Source organism: Oryzias latipes, chromosome 6 (genome assembly GCF_053564925.1).
Source record: "Oryzias latipes strain Hd-rR chromosome 6, Olatipes_Hd-rR_3.1".
In the NCBI taxonomy this organism is placed as follows: domain Eukaryota; kingdom Metazoa; phylum Chordata; class Actinopteri; order Beloniformes; family Adrianichthyidae; genus Oryzias; species Oryzias latipes.
In genome coordinates, this window is record NC_136242.1 from 20,776,721 (window position 1) to 20,802,877 (window position 26,157).

The following is a 26,157-nucleotide window of genomic DNA, read 5'->3' on the forward strand; positions in this document are numbered from 1 at the left end:
CTCTTTGCTCCTCTCTAACCCCCCCCTCACAAAGCTGTATACATATCAACTTGTATACGAGTCTGGTCATGTTTACTGTAGTCTGCCTTTAGTCCTCTGGTTTGGATGTCTTTTTAATGACAATTTACATTTATTTACCAAAAGGAATCAACGTGCCAAATCCAGTTCTTGTCCACTTTGACCCATTCCGAGCCCATGTCGTACTGTAGGAATCCTTCTGTACAAGTCAGTATAAAGCATTGTTTCTAATAGTCCCATGTAACTGTTGACAGTAAAGAAAATGGTTCAAACTTGAAATAAAGGACGTTTAAAAAATGGGTTAAAGAATTTGATGGTTTTTTTTGTGAGCACACAAATATTTGTCCATGTAAAGAATGTAAAGATGAGTGAGTCATGGGTAATATTTTATCTTTATTACAAAATACAAGTTTCACAATTTACAGTGGTCCCTACATTTGTACAGACAGTTTACATTAATCAACAGGAAACACAAAAACACACGAGTGGAAAATCGGATGAATGACTTGGTTCAGCAGCACTGCGTGATCAGCTCAGGTGAGAAAAGCTGGGCTTTAAAAAGGGCCGCTGCTTGCTTTGAGGCGTCGGAGCGGCGAGGATTCCTGGTCTTCTGCCCGCTGGTGGATCTCCTGCTGAGTTCCTGGACCCTCGACCTGCAGCTTGTGAGCTGCCTCTGGAGCTGGAGGAGGACCAGGACTTGCTGTTGCTGGAAATACCAAAGATTTCCATTGTAGAAAGAAAAGGAGACCATTTGAGTTATGCAGCAAATTCTTTCACTCTTGAGCAACACTATAGAAAACAGAATAAATGAACTAACCCTCTAGAATTAGAGCTTGCGTTTCCAAATCCTTTTCTCTTCTTGGAATATTTGAAAAAAGGAGCTTTCTTCCTCTTCTGTCCCTGTGCAGACCTGTTACTGAAGTATGTTGAGGACTCATCGTCCTCGTCCTGAGTGCGGCCTCGTGTTGTGTCGATCCATCCTTCACCTGCACCTTCAGCCTGTTCCTCCACTACAAAAAAATGCCATTAATAATCCTCCATGGGGTTTATAAAGGAAAACTTGAATAAATGAGTAATGTCGCTCTTGTTTCTCACCAGGAAGCTGCCGCTCAGAGTATTTCTGCAGAACCTTAATGACTTCCGCTCCATACTTCTCCAGTTTGTCCTCCGTCACTCCATCAATTTGCAAAAGGACTTCAGGATCAGAAGAGAGCCTTTCTGCTCAAGAAAAAATGTGAACAGTAAAAAAAAAAAAAAAAAGCAAGACAAACATTTAAGAATGCACTTTAAAATGTTATCATTTCCAAAATCACCAGCTATCTTCTTCAGTGTGGCCGTTGAAAAGATGTTGTAATAGTGAAGGCCAAAAGCTTTTCCCAGCTCCTTGCAGAGATCAACCAGTTCTTTCAGACACGCCTGGACCATCTCGTCTCTCTGGGAAACACTCTTGGACACAGCAGCTTTCTGTTTTCTGATGCTGGAAGCACTTTCTGTCTCGTAGAAGTCCACCTTAAAAGTTTATTTTAAAAAAACAAGCACGTTTAAACTTTGCAACTAAAAATAATTATTGTCAATCTTCTTACAAAGTGGATTTGATCACATAAATTCTCAGGAATACAGAAAACCTACTTAATATGATAAGACTGTTGGTGTTAAAGAACTCCATGCTACCTGGAAATTAGTTTTTTTTTTAGTTCTTTGCTTTCTAATGTACTTAAAACCCACGTATTTAATCCTAATAAATCCTACAGCTTGATTGGATTGGGTATTAAAAGTCAAATTTATGAACAATGATGAGAAAAACTGAACAATGACTGAAAAACCCTGGTTTTTGACTTTTAATTGATATTTTTGTATGAATAAATGCCTTCAAATGGTAGAGGGGAATGCTATATCTTAAAAGAAATGATGCTTTTTATCTCTGATTTTTTTTTCAAAACTTAAAAATTGCACATAAAGATACTTCCTTAAATTTCAAACCACTGTGTAAGCCTGAACAATGAGCTCTCACCTGCATGTACCCTGACAGCACGTTCATTGCTTTTGGTCCAGCAGAGATGTAAGACACGGCTTGGCCATTGTTGGTGATGTAGAGGTCCTCCACCAGGATGTTTTCCAGAACCAGTTTCTTGAAAAGCCGGTCAGCATTATGGCGAGAGTAAGCTCCTCCCATTCCAAACATTCCCGTCTGGATTTTGGCAGATTTAGACCCTGAAACCATGAATACTTACTTTAATGGTTACTAAATATGTGTCTTTTTTTTTTTTTTTTTACATTTTGAAAAGTGTGATGTACCTATGAAGATGTCAACCAGCATGTTTAGCGTCAGTCTATTCTGCTGAGCTGTCTTGCCAAACCTGGATCCAACTTTCTCACAGTTCTCCTGGACAAACCTCACAATCTTCTTGACATCTTCAGTCACGTTCTTCATCTGATATTGCTGCATAAAAAAAGTGGATTTTTCAAAAGGTTGCACTTGGCAAGGGGATTTATTTTTAGAGGCAAAGAGAAAAAAAACGATTCTCACGTTGGGTTTAGCACAGTTGTCACAGCTGACATCCGGATGGTCTTTACAGAAGTTTCTGTTGAAGTTCAGCTCTCCAAAGTAAGCCAGCAGTTGGATTCTTCTGCACTCCATCACGTTCTCGCAGAAATGCACCATGCTGTGCAGGTTGTTGAAATGAGTGGCTTTGGTGTGGCTGTCGCCTTCTCTGTCCACTGTGATGAAGCACGTGATTCGAATCACATATTCAAGTATCGACCAACCGTAAACATTATTTAGATTACGCACACCAGAACATTTAGCACCAATGCCCCTTACTGCTGATAATCCTCTTAATGCGGTGGACGTCAGTGTAGGAGTAGAAAAGAATGCAGTGAGAGATTTCTCCATCCCGTCCTGCCCTCCCCGACTCCTGATAGTAACCCTCCACTGATTTCGGCAGGCTGGCGTGGATGACGTAGCGCACATCCGGCTTGTCGATGCCCATGCCGAAGGCTATGGTGGCACAGATGACCTGAAATGAAAAAGGGGAAAAATGTATTTGTTTCAAATGACTTGGTTTGTAGAGTCTGTCTGATAATCAAGATGTACAGAATTAAAACAAATTGTTAAAGATCAAAAAGGTAGGTCCCATAAAAAGTTAACTGAACCATAAAAACTTGAATTTATGTGTTCAGTCCATCTAAACAAAAATACATCTACAAAAAAAATAATATAAAGTTAGGAGTGATTAACTAAATGTTAGATTATTTATTTATAAAACAGAAAAAATGTTTAGCTCAAAGTTAAAAATATATAAATTATATTTAATAATAATAATTACAGTTAAGTTTGCATTTCTTGCTCCAAACTAAATGACAAATGATCTTCACCAACCTGGCAACCATCCTGGTTGATCCATTTGCTCTGCACGTACTCTCGGTCTCCGTCGCTCAGGCCGGCGTGATATGACAGAGCCTGTATGCCCGCCCTCTTCAAACTTTCCGCCATGGCGTCACAGTCGTTACGAGACAAACAGTACACAATGCCCGAATCCCCTGTTGCATAAAACATCGAAGGATTAAGAATCAGTCATAAATGTAATCATTATTTCATTAAAGTGTGGAATTGAAAGACAAATATCTAAAATGTAAAAGATTTACTTTCATTCTGACCTAAATCTGTCTAGCATGTCTAGACAAGCTGAGAGAGGAGAGTTTTTATTATCGCAGTCACAACAGTGTTCTGAAAATAGCAGCAGAATCACAAAAAGGACTGAATTATTTACGTGGGTAATGCTTCTTGATCCAGCCGATGCAGTCCTCGTCTACCTTTTTGGGTTTCTTTGGCAGCACGCTGTACTTGAGGTTAGATCTGTTGAAGCTCATGGTGAATCTGATGACACATCAGATAAAGAAAGCCCCCGTCAGTTCTTGCTGGAAATCGGAGTTCAGTATAAATAATTACCAGAGGGAACACGTACACTTGTGGCCGCATCATATTCAGCTGGTTTAGGATGTCCTTCTGCACTCGGGGAGTGGCGGTGGCAGTCAGAGCCATCATCCGCACGCTGGGGAACTTTTGTCGGAGTTCGTGCAGTCTTTTGAAGTCGGGGCGGAAATCGTGGCCCCACTGAAAGATTTAGAAGAAGTTGAGTGAATCATAAAAGGGTGCTGTGTATAAATAAACTCATACAACACATTCTGTGAAACTTCGAAGAAGAGGAACACACCTGACTGACGCAATGTGCCTCGTCAATGATGAATCGGGCCAGAAGACCTCGCTCGTAAAGGTTCTGCAGGGCTGAGATTAACCTGCCGCTTGCACTCACCTTAAAAAAGAGAAGAAAAAACAAAGTAAAGAGCTAGGATCAAATTCAAATGCCATAAATGTTAGGAAACTCACTTAACACAGGTAATATGTAATGTAAAAGTTGTGGTACTAATTGACAACATGTTATTTAATAATCTGTCTAGTTGTATTTTTCCAATCATCCATTCTTTTTTTAAGTCATTATCATGTACGGAAGCCGCCAAAAGAAAATTGATTTTGATTTGTGTTTTTAACATGTACAAATAGTGACAAACTCTAACTCTATATACACACAAAACACCAAAAATGTTCACCTTCTCCGGGGTTACATACAGCAGCTTTATTAGGGGATCTTTTCTGGAAAGCTGCATATAAATCCGTCCTGCTTCACTGTCACTTTTATCACCAGACAGGCTTGTTGCTGGAATCTAAAAAGAACAAACAATGTCATTTGGTTGTTATTTGCTAATCGTTACATTTTCTGTGTCTAAAAATGATGATAGAACTCAAACTGTTTTCTACAGATCAAAACTAAATCAATGATGTCAGAAAAATTACAAAAATTGAAAGAGCCAGATTGTTAAAGTATTCACAATGTCAAAAAGTGGAAAATTAGCTGAATTATGTTGGTTGGTTATATAAATATAGTTAATTCATCAGATTATTACCATTTTCACACTGAAAATACATGAAAGTGACTCAAAGCGTTTTTCTCTTACATCAAGGGTGGTAAGTTTCTGGATCTGATCGACTATAAGCGACTTGAGCGGGGAGACGACAACTGTGACTCCAGGAGAAACACAGGCAGGCAGCTGGTAGCACAAACTTTTACCTCCACCTGAAACAGACACATTTAAACAAAACAAAAAACAAGTACCGTTAGTTTCATTTAAAATTATGCAGTTTAAACTTTAAACAACCAGGGGCTTCTGGTTTGTTAAACCCAATGCTTCAAACACTATCGGACAGCTGCTGAGTTTCAGTGAACCAATTTCTTATGGATAAATAAATCCTGTCCTTCCATCACTTTTGCTTTGCGAAAAGTCTAAATCTCTATTTTCTGTCCCTGTCAGCAGCAAACCTATTTCTCGGGGAGCGCTGAAGTCCTACTCCTTTACTGTGGCGTACAGACATCCATTGAATCGTTAAATTAGATGGTTCTTGTCTAGCCTGCACTTCCACCAACCTGTGGGCATCAAGACAAAGGCATCTTCTCCCAGGAGAGCGGCGTTAATAGCTTCAAGCTGGTTGAACCTGAACTGATGAAGTCCAAACCGCTTATGAAAGATCTTCATCATTTCTTGGGAATGAGGAAAGTTGAATCCTCGGAAGCGGTCATGAGCTGGGTTTCTGAAGGTGGGCTCTGAATGAAGATAGAAAATAGAAAGCAATTAAAAAAAAACAACATTATCTAAATTCTACTACAAGTTTCTATAAATTTAAAACTGTATTTTGCATCAGTCGTTGTTCAAACAAATCAATAGGAGTTTTTTTGTCTTGAAATAAATGTATATGAAAAACAAAATAAGATTTTTTTTGTATTTACTTTGTGCTGTTAAAAAATCCCTTTGATGCAGGCTATAAATACATCTGGTCTCTAAAACCAAGCACATGCTGAGATCCTCAGGAACGTTTAGGTGGTAGAACCTCAGGTCAGAACCAAACGGGATGACTTTTTTGAGCTGATCCACAGATGGAAGCCGATTGCAGCTAAAAAACAAATTCTCCAACTTTCTTTTCACATTAAAATCCAAACTTTTGCTTTACTGTTTCTTCTGCAGCACCACTTGCAACTTTAGTCACTGCTCTTTTTTATTTTTATTCTATCTGAATGTTTTCTAAATCGGTGCCTAAGCTTTTTGTTTCTGTGTGTCAAAGCTGCTTGCGATCGATCAAACACCAACGCCATTCTTAGAATCTCAGCTCCTAAAGTTGATGAGGGTTTCAATTCAGTGCTTACCAGGTGAACACAACTTGGGAGGTTTAGGTGTGGAAACTGAGCTGGACGGTTTCTTATCCCATGAGGATTTGCTCGGGCCTCCTTCCTTCACAGCAGTCGCGGTACTGGAGTTTTGTCTGGGGACTGATGAAGTTGGGGCTTCCTCAAAGTATTCAGGAATATCAGACTCGTCAAAGTCATCTATATCAAAATCGTCAAAGTAAAAGTCATCCGTTTCAGTGTTATCTGCAGTTGTGCAGGTCGGGGTTTTAGATTTATTTTGCTCCACAGACACTGGTTTCTTGGGTGAGAAGAAATGTGCATCGTCTTCATCGAGACGACTTGTGCTCTCTGAGAAACAAGGTTGTTTTAGAAGTCTGGGAGTTGATAGAGAGTCACAAATACTTTCATCTTCCACACAGATTGCCCTACTGCTTTTGCTGGACAATGGATTAAAGGCAGTTCTATCAGAATGATCAGAGTCATAATCTAAAGAGATGACTGAAGGTCGACGGGGCTGCTGAGACTTCCTGGAGTCCAGAACCGCAGAGCTGCTGGGTGTCAAAACACAGCAAGAAGAGGTTTCTTTAAAGCTGGCATCAGAGATAACTGTGCTGTCAGGCTGCTGCATCCGGAATGAAAAGTCACCGCCAGTAGCAAGAATCCTTTTTCTGCAGGAGAGAGAAGACTTTTACATTTCTGAGAATACTGAAACACCATAAAAAGTTTATGATCAAACCTGTGAGCTCTACGCAACAACAGTTCGTTCCCACAAGACAGAGAGATCAGTTCATGCTCTGGGATGGAGTCAACCAGAGCACAGATGGACTCCATGATACTGTAGAGTTGTTCGCCTGCCATAAGCAGCAGAAAGAATTAACACAGAAAACAATTTCAAAAACCCTGAAGTTATAAAACAAACAAAAAAACTCACGTGTTGAATCTTTGGAAAGACAATGTGAAAGTTCAGGACGAGTTGGAGCAGAACTTTTTGATTGAGCAGAAATGAATCTACTTTGAGTTTTACCCGTTTTAGATCTGTGAAGAAAAAAAAAAAACATTTCAAACTTACTATCATCTGAAGTTACCTTTCTGTCCCAATTCTACCCCTCAACCAAACTCCAACCTTCCCTCACAACCTGCCTGTCCAAGCTGAAATGCTGGTTCTCCTCCATTTCCCCCCCAACTTAACAGCAATAAGACTGAGGTTGGCCTCATCTGCACCAAATCTGTCCTCTCCAAATTCAACAGTTTTACACTCTCCACCAACAACTCCTTTGTTACCTCCACCTCCCATGTGAAGAGTCTGGGTGTCATCCTGGACAACTCCCTCTCTTTCCTCACCCACATTAATATTCCACCCGGATGGCATCCTACCACCTCAGAAACATGAATCGTCTCCGTCCCTTCCTCTCCCCTCAGACTACCTCCATCCTGGTCCACAGCCTCATCACCAGTAGTGTCAACTACTGTAACTCTGTCCTCTTTGGCCTCCTTCACAAACGTCTCTATAAACTGCAACCAGTTCCTAATTAAGCAGCTCAGATCATCACCAAAACCCCCCTCTCCCACCACACCACACCAATACTCCAGCAGCTACACTGGCTCCTGTTTCAGTCCACAATCCACTTCAAAACTCCTCCAATATACTTTCAAAGCCATCCACAACCTAGCTCCTCTCCAATTTGGTCCACATTGCAACAACATCCCACTCCCTAAGATCAACTTCCTCTCTACACCCGACTGTTCCCTCTGCCCGCCTCAGCACCAAACACTGGAACTCCCTTCCGCCTGACATTAGAAATACGGACTGCCTTCTTACCTTTAAAACAAACCCACCAGTTCAAACCATCATATTCCTAGTTGTTTCCACAACCACTTCCTTTTTGACTCAGTTTATTGTTTTTTTTAACTTCTCTTTTTCCTTAGGCCCCTGAAAGGAGCTTTTTTTTAATGTATTATTATTAAAACAAACAGAGTATATTTAGACAGAAGGAGTAGCAAGAACAAGAGTTATGGCAGCAAATTAAATAATCTTAGGGAAAAAAGGGAACTGACACAAAATGCTGTTACTAACTAGGATGTTACAGCAACTTAGGAGTCAGTTGGTTCTCAAGCAAAGATTCACATCTTCAGTTTTCTTAGCTGACACTATTATATGCCAACTCAAATTTTCTTTCTGTCATCTATAACTACGACTAGGGCTGCACGATATGAGGAAAACTCGCGATATGCGATATTGGTAATTAATATTGCGATAACGGTAAATTTACGGTATATTGTTGCAGGCCTAACTACGACTCATTTAAAAGTAAAAATAAAACATACAGAACCCACATAACTCCTGAAAAAATAAAAAAATAAAAAAACCTGCCTTGTCTGGAGTGCAGATGATGTATAGGAAGTCTCATCAGTGTCAGGTGATGGAGGTATGCAATCAAAGTCAACTTCAGGCTCAGAGTTGTCCTGAAGTTCAATAACCTTCGGGTCAATCCACTTCTTACCATCTGAAGGGCAAAGAGATTATCCACAAAAACTGGTTAATAAACTTCCTCTTTTGATTTTCATTGCTAAAGCATGACAATATCCCTACTTACCCGATTTAGTCTCAATCTTTTCAACCACTGTGTTTGTATCATCTTCACTGTCACTTAAGACAGACTTGTGCTCAAAGGGACGTCTTCTCGTTCCTCTAACAGGTGAGTCTTCCACTTCAAATTGTACTGTTTCCTGAAGGATACCAGGTCCAGGTGAAACTGTACTGTTGTTTGAGACAATGTGTTCTGGTTCCTTTATCTCCATACAGGGCTGGTCATCCTCGATGATTAATTCTGGCGTCACGTGAGAGGTATCAGAGCTTTGTTTCCCTGTGAATTCTGGGAACTCCTCATCTGGAGATGATGGCTTTGTGACCTTCCCGGAACTGAAGGAGTCGTTTTTAGTTTTGACAGGAGTTTCAAAGTCATCAAAATCATCCCAGTCATCCAGTGGAAATTGGGATGGATCAAAACTTGGCGCATTAGTTGCATTGATGCTGTGATTGTCGGTTTTGGTTTGAGTGATAGCGCCATTATTACCAGACACAGCTGGGGGATTCCGACATGCTGGAATGACGGAGTCTGACTGGCATTTAGAGTTAACTGTGAAGAAGCTGTTGATTTTGGATTTTTGAGTTCTTTCAAGCTTGTTTGAAAATGTCACAGAAGATTTAGTCAATAAACTGTTCTTCGGGACATTGACATTCCTGTTTGCCAAAACACTTGAGGCGGTTACCTTTGCTGGGTATTCCACGTTAGTTGTACCTGATGTGGACTTCTTTTTGAAAAGAAAGGCACTGAAAGACAAAAGATATGGCATAAATGAAAGACAGATTATTATCTTTTTAGGTGTTTTGGACTTATCAGCACCCTCATGGCAGCAAATATACATTATGGTAGCAAAGAATCTCGGGACAGTTCTTAAGATTATAGGTTCATTCATGAGAAACAAACAATAGTTTTAGGCTCTGTCGTGACAATTTTGTTAAAAAAATTAAAAATACTTCAAATATCAGCTTTCAAAACACTCGGTTTTAATCAAATACACTCTCGTAGTCGTGAAGTTATCTTTGAGGCTCAGATATATTTCGTTTGTTTTTGTAAAGGATGATATGCTACTAGATAAATGCTAACCTACTAAGATAACATTTCACTTACCCCGTTTTTGGTTTAGCCAAAGATAGCTTGCTTTGGTTAGCGTTGTTGTGCCTCGCTAGCTGTTCTTCCAGGTTATTTTGTGGAAGACTAGACATTGTTGTTGGCAAAGTAAGTAAGCGAGTAGCGAGTCTTAGCTAACTAGAAGTCTGTACTGTGCTCAAAAATAGCCTCCCGAACATTTGAGAAAATGAGAACGTTTGCGGGTTTTCCGCTCCTCCGTTAAGCCTTAAGCTAATAAAAAAATAATTAATGATAACAGGTTTTAGCTGTGAACTAAACAAAAAGGTTCTGTGGCAAGAGTCAACCCAAACACCAGATTTTGCGCCCGTTCAAGAAGCACGCTCTCAATTGGCCAGCTTTGAGCGGGGAAGGGATTTCTGGGAAATGAAGTCTAATAAAAATAAATAGGCAGCTTCTACGGAAACTATAAAGGCTCAAAATGCCTCAACGTTCCCCGAGAACGTAATAAATAAACACTTCAGAGGGCAATTTGATAATTTATTTGGTGTGACAAGTCAGGTGAAAATCACACCATTACTTATTGAAAAGTTTGAACATTTTAATAAATAATTCTACACATGTAGCGATCTACAGTCTGAGAACTGGGAAAACACAATTTATGTTGTAAAATGATGTAGAATGCAGTCCCAGTATATAAATAATTGATTTAAAACCCGCAAGGTTATATCTTTATTCAAAAGACTTTTTTAAATTACTTAAGAACAATTTAGGCCAACTTAAAAACTGTAAAAAAAATGTAAATTGTGTGCAGTAAATATGAGCAGTAATGACTGCTTTTGTACGGAACTTTTACCCTGTAGATAAGATTATGTGGAGTAAAGTACAAAAAACTGAGGAAAAGAAGAAACAACACTATTGAAAATTTTGTTTTTCAAACATTTTATTCACATGATAAAAATGTTTTCATTCATTGTTTTTTTATCCATATAAAAAAAAAGTTTCAGATGCAGGGAAATTATTTGAGGAATTTCTTCCCCTTGACTTTAGCTTTTGTTTACATTTCTATTGGAAAAAATATAATTTGTTCACATTTAAACCTAAAATCTACAGAAGTGTTACATATAAAAAATTAGGAAGTGAAAAATCCATTAGACAAGTCTAATATTGATCAAATATAAATGAAAATGTTGATGCTAAGAACAGCCTTTCAAAGACCTTTGTGCAATTTTGTGCAGTTTGTAAAATGTATAACATCCTTCCTTTTTTTTAAAGAATAAGTTCTTAGGTTTTGACTTTTTTTTAGTGGTGATCAGCCCATTTGAAAACATTTCACCGATTTAATGTAATGCAGTTTCTGAAATAAACTATGAATAGACAATAAAATCAAAGTAACTTTACTTTTATTCAAACTCACGTTTCCTTTTGATCTTTTTCATTTGTTTTATTATACTTAAGTAGTATAAAATTAACAATATAGTTATATATGATTCCATTTTAGTGCAGAATTTCTTGTGTAAAAAATAATATACAAATAGGGACTGAACACACATAAAATTGATTTTACCTTTTAAAAACTTTAAAGGAATTCTACTAATTACAGTTAAAGAAAAAAGTCAAACCACAGGAAAAGAGGCACAGGCAGCAAGGCCACACATGTTCTTCCCACGTTCAATGAGAAAGTATCTGTAAGAGAAAATGATCATTAATACTGATTTGAAGTTTTATTAACATATAGTATTAAAGTAGAACTATTACCCATCCATGCCCCATTTAGACCCCCAGGAGTTCTTTACAATCCAGTACGGAGTACCATTCTCTTGTCCATAGCCCACAGCGAGCACAGCATGGTTTACCTTGTCTGCAGTGCTGTGGCATTCAGTGCTAAAGATAGAAAGAGAAGACATGACTGGTGGGGTGAGGAACAAGTAACTTAACTCCCATCATTAACAACCGAACTGGGGGCATTTGATGGAACATAAAATATCAAATTACAAAGAGGAATGTAACTAAAAAGAAACTGTGAAATAAAGATGTGTTCACAACAGGAAAGTCTGTTCACCTCTCTGATCTGGAGCAAGAGGAGATTTTATTTTTCTCCTCTTGTTCCTTTGGCTCATGGAGGTTTTGTGCGCTGCATTGGTTGTTGGGAAATTTCTCCTTTTGTTTGACATAAAGTTCTACTAACCATTTTGAATTTCAAGATCAGCTTTTTCAAAGTTTGAGCGAGTTGAGACCACCTCTTCAGACAGATCTCAGTCTGCTTGTTTGCTCTAGATGAGTTTACCTCAGTGCATTCACAACTGCACTTGGTCCAAACTAATATGGGAAACAAACTCAGGTCCTTTTTTACCGATTTATATGATGTCTGTGTGAATACATTTAAATCAGTTCATGCTTTTGGCAGCGGTGATCTGCTGTACAGTTTGGATTTTCTGGTAAAATTAACCCAGTTATATTATTCTTGGTTGCTTAGGTAACTGTGTGCTCAAAGAATTGTTGATTTTTTTTTTCAGACTTTTGGTTTCATCAAATTAACTGTTAAAAATAAAAAAGAAGTATGATTTTGTTTTTTAATTGTCAATGAACATTTAGTAACAGTTTCAATCATTTGTATTCACAACCTATAGTGGACATGCCTGCACTTTTGTTTTAATAGCAATCTATTGTACATCTACATGTTGAAAAATGTTGACCTGCAAGCACAAACGTGGTTTTGTCTCACCTGGTGTATACACCCTGATGGTAATTCATGAAGTCTGAGGTTACTTCGAACGCAAAGCTGACAGGATTGTGAGTGGCGACGGCGTCCACCATCCCCATCTCATCATACTAAGAGAGACAGCAATGCATTGTTACTACTGTTGTTCAGACACGAAAAACCCTAAATGAAAAACAACTCACCGCTGTGACGTTCACCACTTCTTTCACAAAAGCAGCCGCCAATGATGGTTTATACATACATTTATCTTCCTAATGTAGTAAAAACATGAAGTCAGATGTAGCTTTTTTTATGTAACTGAATAAACTTTCACCTCATGCTGCAGGACGGCTGATGACTTACCATGGCTGTGTAGGGGTAGTCCTGCTCCGTCATTAGTCCTTTGTTGTACATTATGTATTCAAATGCTTGACTGGGAAGACCCCTGAAAGAAAAATTAGGATTTGGTTTAAAATTCAGTTTGATCAACAGCAACAGTTATAGGAAAACTTTAAAGGGCCTATTCCATGCTGTTCTTAAACCTTTCTATAGTAAAAAATATCCACGTATATGATAATTCAACTTTATTCAAATTCAACTTTTTTGTATTGCAGTTCTCCTGCCACCTAGCATTTCAAAGTGCTTCCCATAATAAAATAGATAATAGTAAGATAAAATTAGTAGTTAAAATAGCAAACATAGTAAAAATAATAACATAAAATATTATAAATAAAAACAGATAAAAACCCAACACATACACGTATCCCACAAGTACAATCAAAATAAATTGAATTAATTGTTAATAAAATGTAGTAAAATACATATAATACTATAAAACTACAAAAAGGCTTTGCTAAAAGATAAGTTTCAAGTTTTTTTCTTAAAAATCTCCAGAGTGTATGAAGCCCTCACCTCCTCAGGCAGGCTGTTCCACAGGCGAGGCCCACAGTGGTGAAATGAGGCCTCGCCGTGGGTGTTACTTCTGACTTTTGGGACTACCAGCAAACCTGCACCTGCGGATCTGAGGGCTCTGGGAGGGTCACAAACTGAAAGTAAATCTGATAAAAAATATGGGGCCAGTTCCATTTAAACTTTTATACCAGCACTGGCTTTGGAGAGAAAAAGTCTCACTCTGGCAATATTTCTAGGATGATAAAATGCGGTCTTTGTAACCTGGTTTGTGTGTGCTTCAAAGGTAAGATCTGCATCTAAAATTACAACGAGGTTTCTGACTTTACTGCACACATTCAGATTAAAAATTGATAAAGATTTGACCCGTTCTCTCTCAGCTTCAGGACCAACAATTAAAATCTCTGCTTTGTCTTGATTAAGCTTTAAAAAGTTCTCTCCCATCCACGTTTCAATATCTAAAATGCAACTTAGGAGGTAATCAATGGGTCCCAAGTCATCAGGAGACACAGCCACAAATAACTGGGTGTCATCAGCATAACTAATGTACAAGGATATCCTTTTGGACATAAAAGAACAAATTTGAATGAAATATTAGTTGATTTGAGTTCTTTTCCAATCTGGAAGTAAGAAGACTCGATCAGTGAGGCACAGGCTTTTGCTGGATGTGCAAATTGTTTATATAACATGAAAGCGTTTTTTGCCAAACACCGCTAGCCCAGCATAGAAAGTAAGCGTTTGTGTTAGCCTGGGCGAGAACCGGTTTGTGTTCTTGGGTTGGGAGGGGTTGGTGCTCAGATCGCAGATTTTAGAGGAATACATAGAAATGTTTGAATGGAACAAAATACAGCTTTGGGGTTGTTTATAGTTAGGAATTAACATTATAATGCACTTACAAGCTCAAAAATTTTGATTTTGCATGGTACAGGCCCTTTAAAAGAGGAAGGAAAATGTTGAATCACCCGTTACATCCATGATTGTTGAAATCTTGGGCACAGTCGACCAGCTGTTGTTCTGACTGTTTTAAGATCAAGAATGGTATAAAGACAGCAGTCAGTATATCTATTTTGGTCACTTTGGCATGAAGTGTTTTAAAATTAAATTTGTCACCAATGATAAGAGCTTTCCTGTGGCGATTGCTGTGACAGATTCCAGACAACCAGTGGTGGAAAAAGTCCAACAGCTACCACAAGCTCCCTTTAATACAAAATACAAACAAAAACAAACATAAAGATCATTATAGAACAAATTTTAAGTCAGTAAAATGTCACGACTTAAGATGTAAAAGGAAAAATTGCAAGCACAGAATTAAATATTGCATAGACAGCCAATAATTGTCAGCAAACACATAACTTAAGTCATGTTTACTCAGCGATTTTAGGGCAAATGTAAGTAAAACAGAACAGGTAAAACAATAGGACAAATAATGGTGAATAATTAATGCAGTAAAGACCAACGCTGAGCAGTACCAGCTAGACCTGTTCCTGACCTGCTTGCGGAAGTTGTTCTTGTAAAAAACAAAAACAAAAAAAACTGTATTATAAACTTAGATTAAAAGGCTTTGTATGAAAAAAGTAAAAATCCATGTTCAAAGCAGATCTTTGTCTCCAAGTTTGCTTAGGTTTATCTCCAACCCTTGTCTCCATGATACGTCACAAGACAAGACCTTTGAGATCATTAAAATGTAGATGTTTGTGTTTAGTATCACCTGATTCTTAACTGGTGTTATGTAGTTTCCCTTCTTTCTCCAGTCTATGGAGTCTGGGTATGGCCCTTTGCTGCTGAGGTGGTTTCCACTGGTGGCTGAGCAGTTCTGTAAAATAAAAAAGAAGGAACAGCACCGTCAATGCAAGAAAACGTTTTGACTAGTAAACAACTGACTTCAGGTCAAAAATATCTCTTTCTGTCAGCAGCTTCCTGCACAGCTGGCATACCTGCGGCTCAGACCAGAGGAAAGCTTTGCGGAACTCGGTAAATGTCATGTCTGAAAACTGATTCAGTGCCACTGTGAAAAGAAATGACAAATTACTTTTGTACTGTTCTTTAGAAAAAAAAAAATAGCATAAACCAGAGTTCGTACTTGTGAATGAATGATTTCCTTCATTGTGTTTGTCTATCAACTTCTTGTTCTCAGTGAAAATCTGCAGTCTCTGGTGGTATTCCATCATGCTGTACTCCTTCTTGTGCTGCACAGAATACTTCTCATTTTTAAATCATGGTTTAATTCAACTAGTATTTAAAAGCTAAAAAACGCAGTTTGAAAAAAAAAAATCATGAAACAATTCTGTAAAATTCAGCTGGATTTTACGCACATGTTGCATAAAACGTAATAAAAAAGCAAACACACCCACCTGCGTCATCCAGAACTTAAACTGGACCTCATCTGCAAATAATTAAAAATAATTCATGTTTAATTTGTACCGATTATTATTGACTATGAGGGGAAAGGGAGCAACAAACTAAGGATTGTGAAAGTGAAACTTTGATGCAGCTCGAAATCTGACACGAACAGTTCTTACCGTGTTCGGAAGCACCCATGGCTGAAGTTATGAGCGGCAGAGCCAGAAGCCACAAACCCGTCATGTTTGGTGGAGAAACGTGAATGGAAGGTGGAGAGAAACAGGCGCGCGGAACTCGGTCCGCTTCAGAGAAGTGTTTTTAAAGGTAACCTGAGAGCTTAGTGACGTCACTTTTACCGTACGAAACAGGAACGAATCGGGACAGTGAATTTGAGCCACGGTGGAGGGGGGGAAGCGTTTGCATATTTTAAAAATTAACCACCAGAAGTGAAATAAAACTGTTCATTCAAATTAGTCCTTGACAAAACAAAGAAAAGCTTAAAGGTCTGCTCTCAGATTTTTTTTGGCTCTTGTTCTTTATCTTTCTTTTTTACGACGGAGTTTTAGGGCCACGGTGAGGAAAAAAAATTCTGCCCAACATGACGAGATTAAAGTCGTCATGTCGACTTTAATCTCGTCATGACGAGAAAAAACTCGACACAAAGTTTCGAGAAAAAACTCGTCCTGTCGAGATAAAAGTCGAAATAAAGTTTCGAGATTAAAGTCGCAATGTTGCGCGCGAGAGAAAAAAACTCGTAAATTTACGAGATTATTGTGGAAGTGAGCAGCACGCAGAGCAGCAGGTGATCGCCGTGCAGCAGCAGAGCAGACCGACTAAACTTTGTTGAACAGGTGAGCTGAATGTTAATTGATAACGTTCCAAATGTCTGGAGGCTCATTTGATTGATTCACAAGTTATTAAAGTTTTATTTATTGATGGTTGGTTTGCAGGATCACTGCAGCCCGATGAAGCCATGATCGGGTGTCCCTGCAGCTGTTTGCTTGAATCCTTTCTTCCTCCACCAGAGACCAGATCTCTATGTTTGTGTGATGCTTCTGTCTGAGGAGGAGAAGCACTTTTTGCCTTTATCAACGTTGTAATGCTAATATAACAGACTATTTTCATTCATCTTTGTTTTTTAATGATCAAACGGGTCGCTTCATCTGCAGGAGGGGGCGTATGTGACACTGTTTACTTCCGCATGGGTGATCGGATGACAGGTTCATGACGTAATGTGACAGATGAACTTCAGGTTATGTGAATGAAAAGGAGAATAAAGGCTGCAGCGATCCTCTACACCCAATCGTGTCTCTGAGCTCCTTATTTTACAGATGAAACTCCGCTTTACTGACACCGAACCCCGGAAAGACGGCTACAGGGAAAATAATTTCATTTTGAGTCGCCAAAAGGCTCAAAATCTCTTTGTTTTAAACCTATAATCCTGAAATAAAGCTTCACAAAAGGCTCCACATATTTCATCTTCAAGCTAGGCTCCGATAAACAGACAACTTCGGTGTTTTCTCCTTGTTAATCAATGAACTTTTTCCCGTAAATTTACGAGTTTTTATCTCCTAATAAAATTACTTTTTTTTGGTGGCCATTAAACTCTGTCGTAAACTCTGAAGTACAAAGCCACTAGCTCTCTAACAATAGCCATAACACTGAATATTCCTGAAAGACTCAGCTTCACTGCTCTCGCGCAACATTGCGACTTTAATCTCGAAACTTTATTTCGACTTTTATCTCGACACGACGAGTTTTTTCTCGAAACTTTGTGTCGAGTTTTTTCTCGTCATGACGAGATTAAAGTCGACATGACGACTTTAATCTCGTCACGTTGGCCAGAATTTTTTTTCCTCACCGTGGCCCTAAAACTCCGTCGTACTTTTTAAATGTACCCCCATCCCTGAAATTTTTAGTTCGACCAATACCAAAGCTAAAACTGTACATGATGCTTTACAGACTGACAAAGAGCTTACCATATGTAGTAGTGTGCAAAAGTTTTAGACAGGTGTGAAAAAATGCTGCAACCCAAAAGTGCTTTAAAAAATTGACGTGTTAATTTTTCTATTTCATCTTTAAATATATGAAGCCACATGGAAATGTTTCTAGCTACTGTCAGGTGAAGGTGGGGTACACCCTCTATGATTTGCCAGTCACAAAACCACACCTAGGGGCAATTTAGGGAAGGTGGAGAGAAACAGCCGTGCAGACGTGTTTTTAAAGGTAACCTGATATCTTGTTTGTGAACATTTACAAAAAAGGTTTAAAATCACTGATATAATTTTGGGAGGATAAACTGACAATCATTGGTCAACTAATGAAACGTGGCTTTGTGGGAGAAATCTTGCTTGCAAGCTAACTCCTTGCAGATAGGACCCAGCTGGGCTTTGAACCAGACCATTCTTGCTGTGAGGCAAGAGCACCAACCACTGTACCACCCTTTGTCCTCAAAGCATCATCAAATCTTCCAGATATACTTGTACACAGGTTTAGGAGGACCTTAGCTGGTAGGTCCTCCCAAACATCTTGGTGACCTAACCATAGGTGGTCTGTGGATGTAGGCCTACTCACATCCTTCTGTCTCTTATAAAATCCCAGACATCCTCAATGACGTTGAGATCAGGGCTCTGTAGGAGGGCCAGGCCAACACTTCCATTACTTGTTGTTTACTCTGATCCTAATTCTTAATTGCTTTGGCTGTATAGTATATCTGGAGTTATTGTCATGCTGATGATATGGATAAGATTCTGCTTGTATTTCTCAACATTGAAAACTTCAGAAATACAGACCAAATCTCCAACTCCATTAACAGAAATGCAACCCCAAGCGTTCAGGGAAGCTCCATTATGTTTTACTGTTGTCTGCAGTCACTCATTATTGTACCACTCTCCAACTCTTCACTAAACAAACTACCTTCTAGACAGCCAAATATTTCAAATTTTCACTCACTAGTCAAATGGCACCTGCTGCCATTTTTCTACACGCCACTACCTAAGTTTATGTGTATATTTAAGTTTCTTGGCTTTGTTTTCAGTTTCACATTTATCTTTCTGAGTGTAACTCTTCCACAAAGCCCACTTCTGGACAAAAATTAAATGGTTGTTGCTGGGCCTATTGGTTTTATTCTAGTTCTGACCTGTAAATGATGTTCATTATCTATTTCAAGGTTTTATTATTTAAATTTTGTTTTCCACTTCATGCTTCTACTGTACACACAAGTCACAAATAACACTGAGTTTCGCGTTTGTAAAAACTTCTAACAATAAATTTTTAGCCTACACTCCATGGATGCTGTGTAGTGTTGCCTATCTAGATGCACTTTAATAAAGAAAATTAAGATTTTATTAAATTAATAAACAAATAATTTTTAAGATATTGGCTGAAAGACCTACAAAAAAACTTGAGACAAAGTGCCCCTGAGATAAAATAGATTTATTAGCAAGAGGTAATTGGGAAACATAATTTTATTACTTCTTGTTTTCATCTTGATGTCTTCTTTTGACGTTTTTGTTTTCTTTACAAAACTGGGAGTATCTCTTGAGCACATGAAGGTTGAAAGATAATTTTCATACCGCTGAATATTGCTAACAGCAAAATGTTTATTTGTTTAAATACCTTTATAAGAGTATGTGCATGTATAAGTGTATACAGTAAAAGTATATAGTATTATTCTGTAAAGGTGTTGCATGCCTACCACATGAGTTTCAAAAGTGTACTGTACATATATAGTAAAAATACATACAAGTATTCACAGAATAAGCACTACATTACTCTATTCCTGCTAACAGAAATTATTATCGACAGGATTACAGTATAAATGCAAAAACACTTTCTAAGTCATGGTTTCAAGACCACGCTTTTGTAGCATGTCTGTTAAGCTGGAAATACAACTTGTTTTCCAAACGATTACACTGAGAACATTGAGAAAAATGCCAGGGTGCATGTACAAAATGTACAGCACATTTCTGTGACGTGGAATAACAACAAAGTACAAAATACTTTCCCATGTTCATATAAAGAGCAGGTATTTTTCTCTTTTTATACTACTACAAAAATAGTGTCTGAATGCTGCAGGCAGAGGTCATTCACATACAGTTTATCATAGTTTTTAACAGCAATGCATATAACAGAGTGGTATACAGTCACGTTCCACAATCACTGGAACAGCAAAAAGGACAGATTGTCTTTTAATTACAGAAGAGCAACAACCTTTAAATCCAAGTAGTACCCAAACCTTAAGGTACAACAATTAGAACCAGATCTTTTTTTTGTATGAGTTCAGTAAACAGACAAGAAACTTCAGAAGAAGAGGGGAACTCTTGGAACTATGGTGGCATTCTTTGAATGTGAGAAAACATCAATTTTAAAAATTTCACCAGTTACATTCAGCATACCGTACATTGGTTTTTAAACCAATTGATAAATTTGAACCTCAGAAGTTTCAAGGTTTGCGTCACTGTCACAGCTAAAGCAGACATTTCTTCTTGGGTAAAACCAAGAATATAAACTACTAATTTAAATACCAGCTCAATGGCCCATAGAGTGCCTGCCCTGAGATTAGGAGATTTTGAGTTTGAATGTTCAGTGGGGTTATGCCAAATATTGGCATCAAAGGGTTGACTTGGGTGTTAATCCCAAATGGTTCCACTGCTCCATTAGGAAACAAGTCAAATCTAAAGAACAAATTTCAGATACTTTGACCTTCGTATACTTAGTGAAACGGGTGAAAATTTTTTTTTTTTTTTCAATAAACTGCAACACAAAACACTTATTTGCTTCTGGTTCTCTTTATTCCTGGTTGCTCTTTTAGGTAACTCTACAACTATTAGTTTTTAAAGTAATAAAACACGGAAATTGTTTTATAGAGTAGTGATCAGAAGTGAAAGAACAAATACTTTTTATTTTGGTCTGGGAAACACAAAGACATTTATGCTTTGGAAAGGTTGCTGTCTTTTCCACTGATCAGTGTTCTCTCTCTGGAGTTACAGTTAGCTTATTTCCTCTGTGCTCTTTTACCTGATTTGATGCAGTTCCTTTATACAGTGCTACATTGTTTGCAGAGAACTTCAGTGATCCATTAAACTCTAGCCAAGAGAACAATGGCCTGAATCACAGGTGCTCAGAAAGTGCAAATTATACACAGTCTCACATCATCAAGGAAAATAATGTCATTGGTCACTAAAAAGGACACAGTTGCATGCAACTAGAGTGACCTCTATTATTATTCGTGAATTACTAGAAAAAAGTTATTTTAACAGGTAGTGTCATGGCAACAATAAAAAAACCCACTAACTTATATGTGTGAAACTATTTCAAACACCTACTGTACAGAAGTGTGGCTATCCTAATCATGTACATCTATACAAATCTTAGAGTCTTTGTTAACGTATGTGTACTATTAACATAATTAACTGAAGAACAACCTTTCCCCTTAGTTGGGCACTTTAGGCTCAATTCTGAGTGAGGCTTTGTACATGCTTTCTTCATCCAGAGCAGAACTCTTGTCCAGGAGATACTGGGCTACCTGAAGCACGGCAGAAGTAAAGAAAATGTTTAAGAATATCATGCATGCAAGCATTTTAGGTGTTTTAAAATAAATGAACTTGACCAACGTGACTTTTAACTGCTGATCATTAACAGCAACAAACAACAAAAAGTGTAAGCTTACTTCAAAAGACCAAAAATCTGCTGTTCTTAATACATTTACTCTGCAACATGAGATAACCATTAGCTGTCCAGTACAGCCCTACAGCTTTAAAAACCCCTCCCAAACACAAACACACTAATTTGAATATATGTGGACTGAAAATAACACTTCTACTTTTGTCAAAATCACTCATGTGTTGGATTACTTTCCTGTTTTGAAGTCTTCAGTGTTAATTAATTAATGAGAAAAAACAAGAAAGAATAAAAATTAACAATAAAAAAAGAAAAAAAATTAACAATAAAAAAAGTCCTAAATTTAAATAGTTTTTAATGATATAGCCAAACAAAAATATGGGAAATTTTTTATTACTGGTATTTAATTTGCCATCCACTTGAATGACATGTTCAGAAAGAAAGTTCAAAATCTTTTGTTTATAAATTCACCATCTTTTGTCCAATCAGCCACTTAGACATTATTTAATTGTTTTAACTCACTCATATTTCTGGCAAAATCTGAATTGAAACCATGACTGAGTTTAGCCTCCACACCTTTATCGTTGTTGCTGTACAGAGATCAACGGTACTCAATTTTTTTGTCAACAGTTGGGCTGTGAGTTTTGCATTTTAGATACTTGCAGGTTCTAAAATAAAAAATAAAAAATTGTACAAAGGTTCATTTACACATTAAAAAGCATTAGGATTTAAAAAGGCTTCCAAATATTAAAATAAATGGGAAAGTGTGGACTATAGATAGGTATAAACAGTAAAAAAATGTACCAACCTTTGTCACCTTTTTACTTACTATTTGGAATAACGTTACATAAAACCTGTTTCCTTTTTTAATATTACATTTTAGAAGTTTAAATATAGTACTGATTTTAAGTTAGAATCTTAGAATTTTTTTTACTATACATTTACATTTTCCCCTGTGGATTTATTATTTTCATACATTTTAAACTTACTGTCTGCAACACAAAGTGAGTGCATATTGAAATAAAACAAGCATTTACACCCACTTGTAAAAGAAAAATGAAACTTACCATATACACACCTGTGCTCAAATGGGTCATTTTTCTGATCTAATAACTGTCACTCTACTGAAAATAAAAACACTAACAGTAATAGAAATTTTGCCTGATACTGCTGGGAGAAAACAGTATCTGGGGATCTGTTCACACAGCATGACCGCAGAGGACATCGTCCACAAAATAGGTCTTCAACCTCTTTAAAACCACCAACAGTCTTGGTGCCCTTAAGTTTCAGGTTAAGTTTCAGGTTTCAGCCTTTGAGTTTGGATTTTTGGGGCAACTTAAAAACCAAAAGCTCTACAAAAAGCTCTAAGATGCTTAAGACCTTTATAAATATTAACAGAAAATACAAAAACGGTCAGTCAATCAGGCACGGGGAGCCAATGCAGAGAATTATGTGTTTTTGAGTTCAGCATATTGGTGCAGACAATACTTCCCATTTCAATTTGTACATTTTCTGTTCTATTGCAACCATCAGTCCACCGCTGGGCCATTAAGTGAACCAAGAAGAACAGCACACACTCTGTCACAGGGTCGGTGTTGTTTTGAGTCTATTTTTGGCTTGCAGTTCCTCTTTCAACTATTTGTTCTGACTTTTTAGGAGTTGAGTTAGGTTCCTGTTGGATTAAAATTCCCAGCAATGTTTCCTCCTGCATCTGTGACCTTGGTGGTTTTGCACGAACACATGTATTTCTTTGGAAAATGTTGTTCACGTTTTGGCACCTTTTAAATATTTGGCAGAAATTCTTACACTGGTGCCCTTCCTGATACAACCCTATATTTTATCTGAGCTGGGGACCACTTACATACTGTAGTTAGGCAGTAGCGCGAAGGGTCTTGCTCAAGGAGCCACACTGGATGAGGCTCATCATGCCCCTTTGGAATTGAAACATGATGTATCATGTGCCAGTCCTGCACTTAACCCACTGAGCTATCCAGCTGCCATTTCTCTGGAAAATGTATAATTACTAATAACTTCTGTTAGATCTTGGGGAAAACCACAAAGAAATGGGGAAAAGCAAAAATACCAAAAAAGGTGATTCTTTCTAAATCACAGTGTAGCTCAAGATTAAAAGATTAAGCCAAAAGAACGTGGCTCTTTAGGACAAGGACGGACTTACCTTTGGTTGAAGATCAATCTTGTATGCAGTTTGTTGAAACTGTCGGATTTCTCTGATGATATGAGAAATCTAAAACAAGAGTAATGCTTGTTATGATTTTCTTTATACAATAACCATTGTCAGTCACTAGTAATCTCACCATTCTCATCTTTGAGAAGTTGACCAGGTTGTCTTCAGTGTAATTTGGTGTTCCCTCTTCAATGAAAGCCAGATCAGTTAGGTACATTCCAAGATAGGGTACGCAGGGAGGATCACAACTGGTGAAGGGTAAAATAAAAATATAAAAATCATCAATTTGTTTTGTTTTCCATTTTCACAACTTTTATTGACTCACTTCTTCAAAGCTTCTCTCAGGTTTTTGAACCTCCCGTCTGATGATACCAGCTTCTGCAGCTTGTCAATTAAGGCCTTTGTCTAGAAAAAGCCATGACCAGACTTTAATTCAAACACTGTGCACAGGACACAAAACAAACAGCAAGAACACGTGCCAGAAAAACACTCACCTGCTTGGAAACTTTGAGCCAAGTTTTCTTGAGCCGGAAAACAGAGCTGCGGTTGAGGGAGGAGGTGATCTCAAGCACAGCGTTGTAGTTATGCAAACATCGACAGATGTCAGCTACAGCCACCCATTTCTCGATGACTGACACTCGAGTGACGACGTCTTCACACCGCAGGATCTCTGTTGCTATTAGGTTACTTATCTAGCAGGGGGAGAAAATGAAAACATGGTTTAGAATAAAGCAATTCCTGGAATATGAAGAATTTGCCTAATTCCATCCTTTAATGGTGGACATGGCATACATCATTGAAGTGCTTTGTCGTTCTCATGATGTACGGCGTCTTCTCGTTTTTGTCATTCTTCATCCAGCCTTGACCAAAGAACTCCCTAATCAGAAAAGAATCAGTTTCTCTCCTTGACCATTAGTTAGTTTAGTTAAACTGTTAGAGGACTCACTCATATGGGATGACTTTGAACACCAGGTGGTCTAACAAAGTCAGCTGCTCAGCAATCTCCAGTGCAGAGTGGCTCTCAAAGGGTTCAGCTTTACTCCCTCCAACCTGAGAGACACAAAAACATTTAAAGTCATTAGAGACCCACTCTGATCAAATTTATCTGCTTGGTGTTTTTAACATGTTATTTAGATATTTTTCAAATGATGGCAGACACATATAAAGACAACTAAGATTAAGGAATAAGATTAAGAATATTTCTTTATTCAAACCGTTGTGAATCAGGAGATGAAGAGAAAATGCCAATCAGTAATAGCTTGTATGTTTGACTTTAAACCTACAATAGCAAGCTCGCTGCTCCGCTCAAGTTTGATGCATATGCTTAGATGACTGCGTCGATGTACGTCTTTGTTTTCCTCATCCGAGCTGGCATCTGGCTCAAAACTGTATGGCTGGATAGCTCCAATATTGATCACCATTTTTGTTGCACCAATAATGTTAGGTTTGGGGTGTGAGGGGCTGTAAACTAGTGGGAGAGAGTGTACACAAAGGGGGGATGGGGTTTCAGGCTTACTTCGGCGCCAACAGTACCTCCCACAATTTTTGATCAACTACTGCAGCTTTGCAGAAACTATGTCCTAGGCAATGCCACAGGTTTTTTTGGTTTGCGTAAAATTGCGTAATCATAATTAAAAGACCTCTAGGAACGCTTTTACAACAGATCAAAAGTTGAAGCCAATCTAAAATCCTGCAGAACCCCAATTTTGTGTGGATCAGAAGTAGAATGACATGTATTAGTCATTATTAATAATAAGATCAGGATTTTTTAAGATTACAAAAACTTTCTGTTATTTTATGAGTAATAACAGCCCAAACTGTACAATATCAAATAGTAATCAAGTTAAAAGTTTTAAGGTCCAGGCAGTGGTAGGTGAAGGGGGCAGGGTTGCTGCGTGCCATTGGCCCCCCTCACAACTTAAAGGTAAATTTCTAATGAACTATTGTCGTTCTGCGAAAACTATTTGCAAAAAAACAACAGGTTTTTTGATTTTTGGCTAAAAACAGCATAATCATAACAGATCAAAAGATGATTGGAGTGGGTCTTTCATGTGATTATTTTTAACCAAGTAAAACTGCAACTGTAAATACAGTTTTCTTTATTTGTATTTACAGTTGTTGTTTCAGAGTCTTAGATCAAATGAGTCTCCAGCACAGCTTTAATGAGGGATAAAAATGTAACTACCCTATCTTATAATTCCGCAAATTAGAAAATCATTGCACTACACACCTTTTAGATCATATTCTATTATGCACTGAACAATAGTACACAATGCAAAATGCATGTCAAACCTCACTTACCAGTTGTGTCACATCCTCTGTGGTGATCTGATTGTCACCATGATCTTCCTGAGTTAAAGTCCTGACAAAAATAAAAATAAAATCTAGATAGTTGAAGTTGATTACCAAACGAGATGAACTTCAGAATTTAATTATTGATTTCTAATTGAAAAATCATGGAAATGAAAGCACAACAAGAAAAACATCACAACCAGG

At 37.8% G+C, this 26,157-nt stretch overlaps 3 protein-coding genes and 1 long non-coding RNA gene across 5 annotated transcripts in view; 1 reads left to right on the forward strand and 3 right to left on the reverse strand.

The window, feature by feature from the left end:
* Nucleotides 1–398: 398 nt before the first annotated feature.
* On the reverse strand, nucleotides 399–10,351 carry blm (BLM RecQ like helicase). Of its 2 annotated transcripts, XM_023955368.2 has the most exons (22): nucleotides 9,947–10,351; nucleotides 9,525–9,585; nucleotides 8,849–9,434; nucleotides 8,626–8,758; nucleotides 7,186–7,289; nucleotides 6,991–7,105; nucleotides 6,273–6,922; nucleotides 5,499–5,675; nucleotides 5,032–5,150; nucleotides 4,627–4,740; nucleotides 4,233–4,331; nucleotides 3,984–4,132; nucleotides 3,789–3,895; nucleotides 3,398–3,558; nucleotides 2,840–3,035; nucleotides 2,546–2,736; nucleotides 2,314–2,458; nucleotides 2,030–2,229; nucleotides 1,332–1,527; nucleotides 1,114–1,236; nucleotides 836–1,028; nucleotides 399–724 (listed from the first exon to the last, which is right to left on the reverse strand). In XM_023955368.2, exons 1-22 carry the CDS (start codon nucleotides 10,039–10,041, stop codon nucleotides 547–549), a joined length of 4,092 nt encoding a protein of 1,363 aa, XP_023811136.1. In that variant the 5' UTR covers nucleotides 10,042–10,351; the 3' UTR covers nucleotides 399–546.
* Nucleotides 10,352–10,829: 478 nt separating this feature from the next.
* ctsh (cathepsin H) lies at nucleotides 10,830–16,201 on the reverse strand. The gene is made up of 12 exons (XM_023955821.2): nucleotides 16,034–16,201; nucleotides 15,866–15,897; nucleotides 15,595–15,700; nucleotides 15,449–15,519; nucleotides 15,223–15,327; nucleotides 14,625–14,711; nucleotides 14,477–14,532; nucleotides 12,969–13,050; nucleotides 12,809–12,877; nucleotides 12,630–12,736; nucleotides 11,663–11,788; nucleotides 10,830–11,590 (listed from the first exon to the last, which is right to left on the reverse strand). The coding sequence occupies exons 1-12, from the start codon at nucleotides 16,095–16,097 to the stop codon at nucleotides 11,521–11,523; spliced, it is 975 nt and encodes a 324-aa protein (XP_023811589.1). The 5' UTR covers nucleotides 16,098–16,201; the 3' UTR covers nucleotides 10,830–11,520.
* Nucleotides 16,202–16,567: 366 nt separating this feature from the next.
* Nucleotides 16,568–17,043, forward strand: LOC144992451 (uncharacterized). Its single transcript, XR_013656420.1, has 2 exons — nucleotides 16,568–16,705; nucleotides 16,805–17,043. It is a non-coding gene; the product is annotated as an uncharacterized LOC144992451 (long non-coding RNA).
* Nucleotides 17,044–19,268: 2,225 nt separating this feature from the next.
* Nucleotides 19,269–26,157, reverse strand: part of rasgrf1 (Ras protein specific guanine nucleotide releasing factor 1) — a 30,860-nt gene continuing 23,971 nt past the window's right edge. Inside the window, exons 20-27 of the mRNA XM_011476128.4 lie at nucleotides 25,963–26,023; nucleotides 24,608–24,711; nucleotides 24,454–24,538; nucleotides 24,156–24,353; nucleotides 23,987–24,066; nucleotides 23,792–23,909; nucleotides 23,653–23,721; nucleotides 19,269–21,381 (exon numbers count right to left, since the gene is read on the reverse strand). Coding sequence (XP_011474430.1) covers nucleotides 21,289–21,381; nucleotides 23,653–23,721; nucleotides 23,792–23,909; nucleotides 23,987–24,066; nucleotides 24,156–24,353; nucleotides 24,454–24,538; nucleotides 24,608–24,711; nucleotides 25,963–26,023 — 808 coding nt within the window. The 3' untranslated portion in view covers nucleotides 19,269–21,288. The remainder of the gene's footprint in view (nucleotides 21,382–23,652; nucleotides 23,722–23,791; nucleotides 23,910–23,986; nucleotides 24,067–24,155; nucleotides 24,354–24,453; nucleotides 24,539–24,607; nucleotides 24,712–25,962; nucleotides 26,024–26,157) is intronic.

Bases quoted from the DNA above. Each gene is read 5' to 3' on its own strand.
- blm (XM_023955368.2), bottom strand. From the start codon at position 10,041: ATGTCTAGTCTTCCACAAAATAACCTGGAAGAACAGCTAGCGAGGCAC. The intron at 3,896-3,983 runs GTACGTGTTCCC...ATGTGTCATCAG, and splicing joins AATATGATGCGGCCACAAGT to ATTCACCATGAGCTTCAACA. The intron at 2,459-2,545 runs GTGAGAATCGTT...TTTTTTATGCAG, and splicing joins ACAACTGTGCTAAACCCAAC to CAATATCAGATGAAGAACGT.
- ctsh (XM_023955821.2), bottom strand. From the start codon at position 16,097: ATGACGGGTTTGTGGCTTCTGGCTCTGCCGCTCATAACTTCAGCCATG. The intron at 15,898-16,033 runs GTAAGAACTGTT...AATTATTTGCAG, and splicing joins CATGGGTGCTTCCGAACACG to ATGAGGTCCAGTTTAAGTTC. The intron at 12,878-12,968 runs GTAAGTCATCAG...TTACTACATTAG, and splicing joins ACTACCCCTACACAGCCATG to GAAGATAAATGTATGTATAA.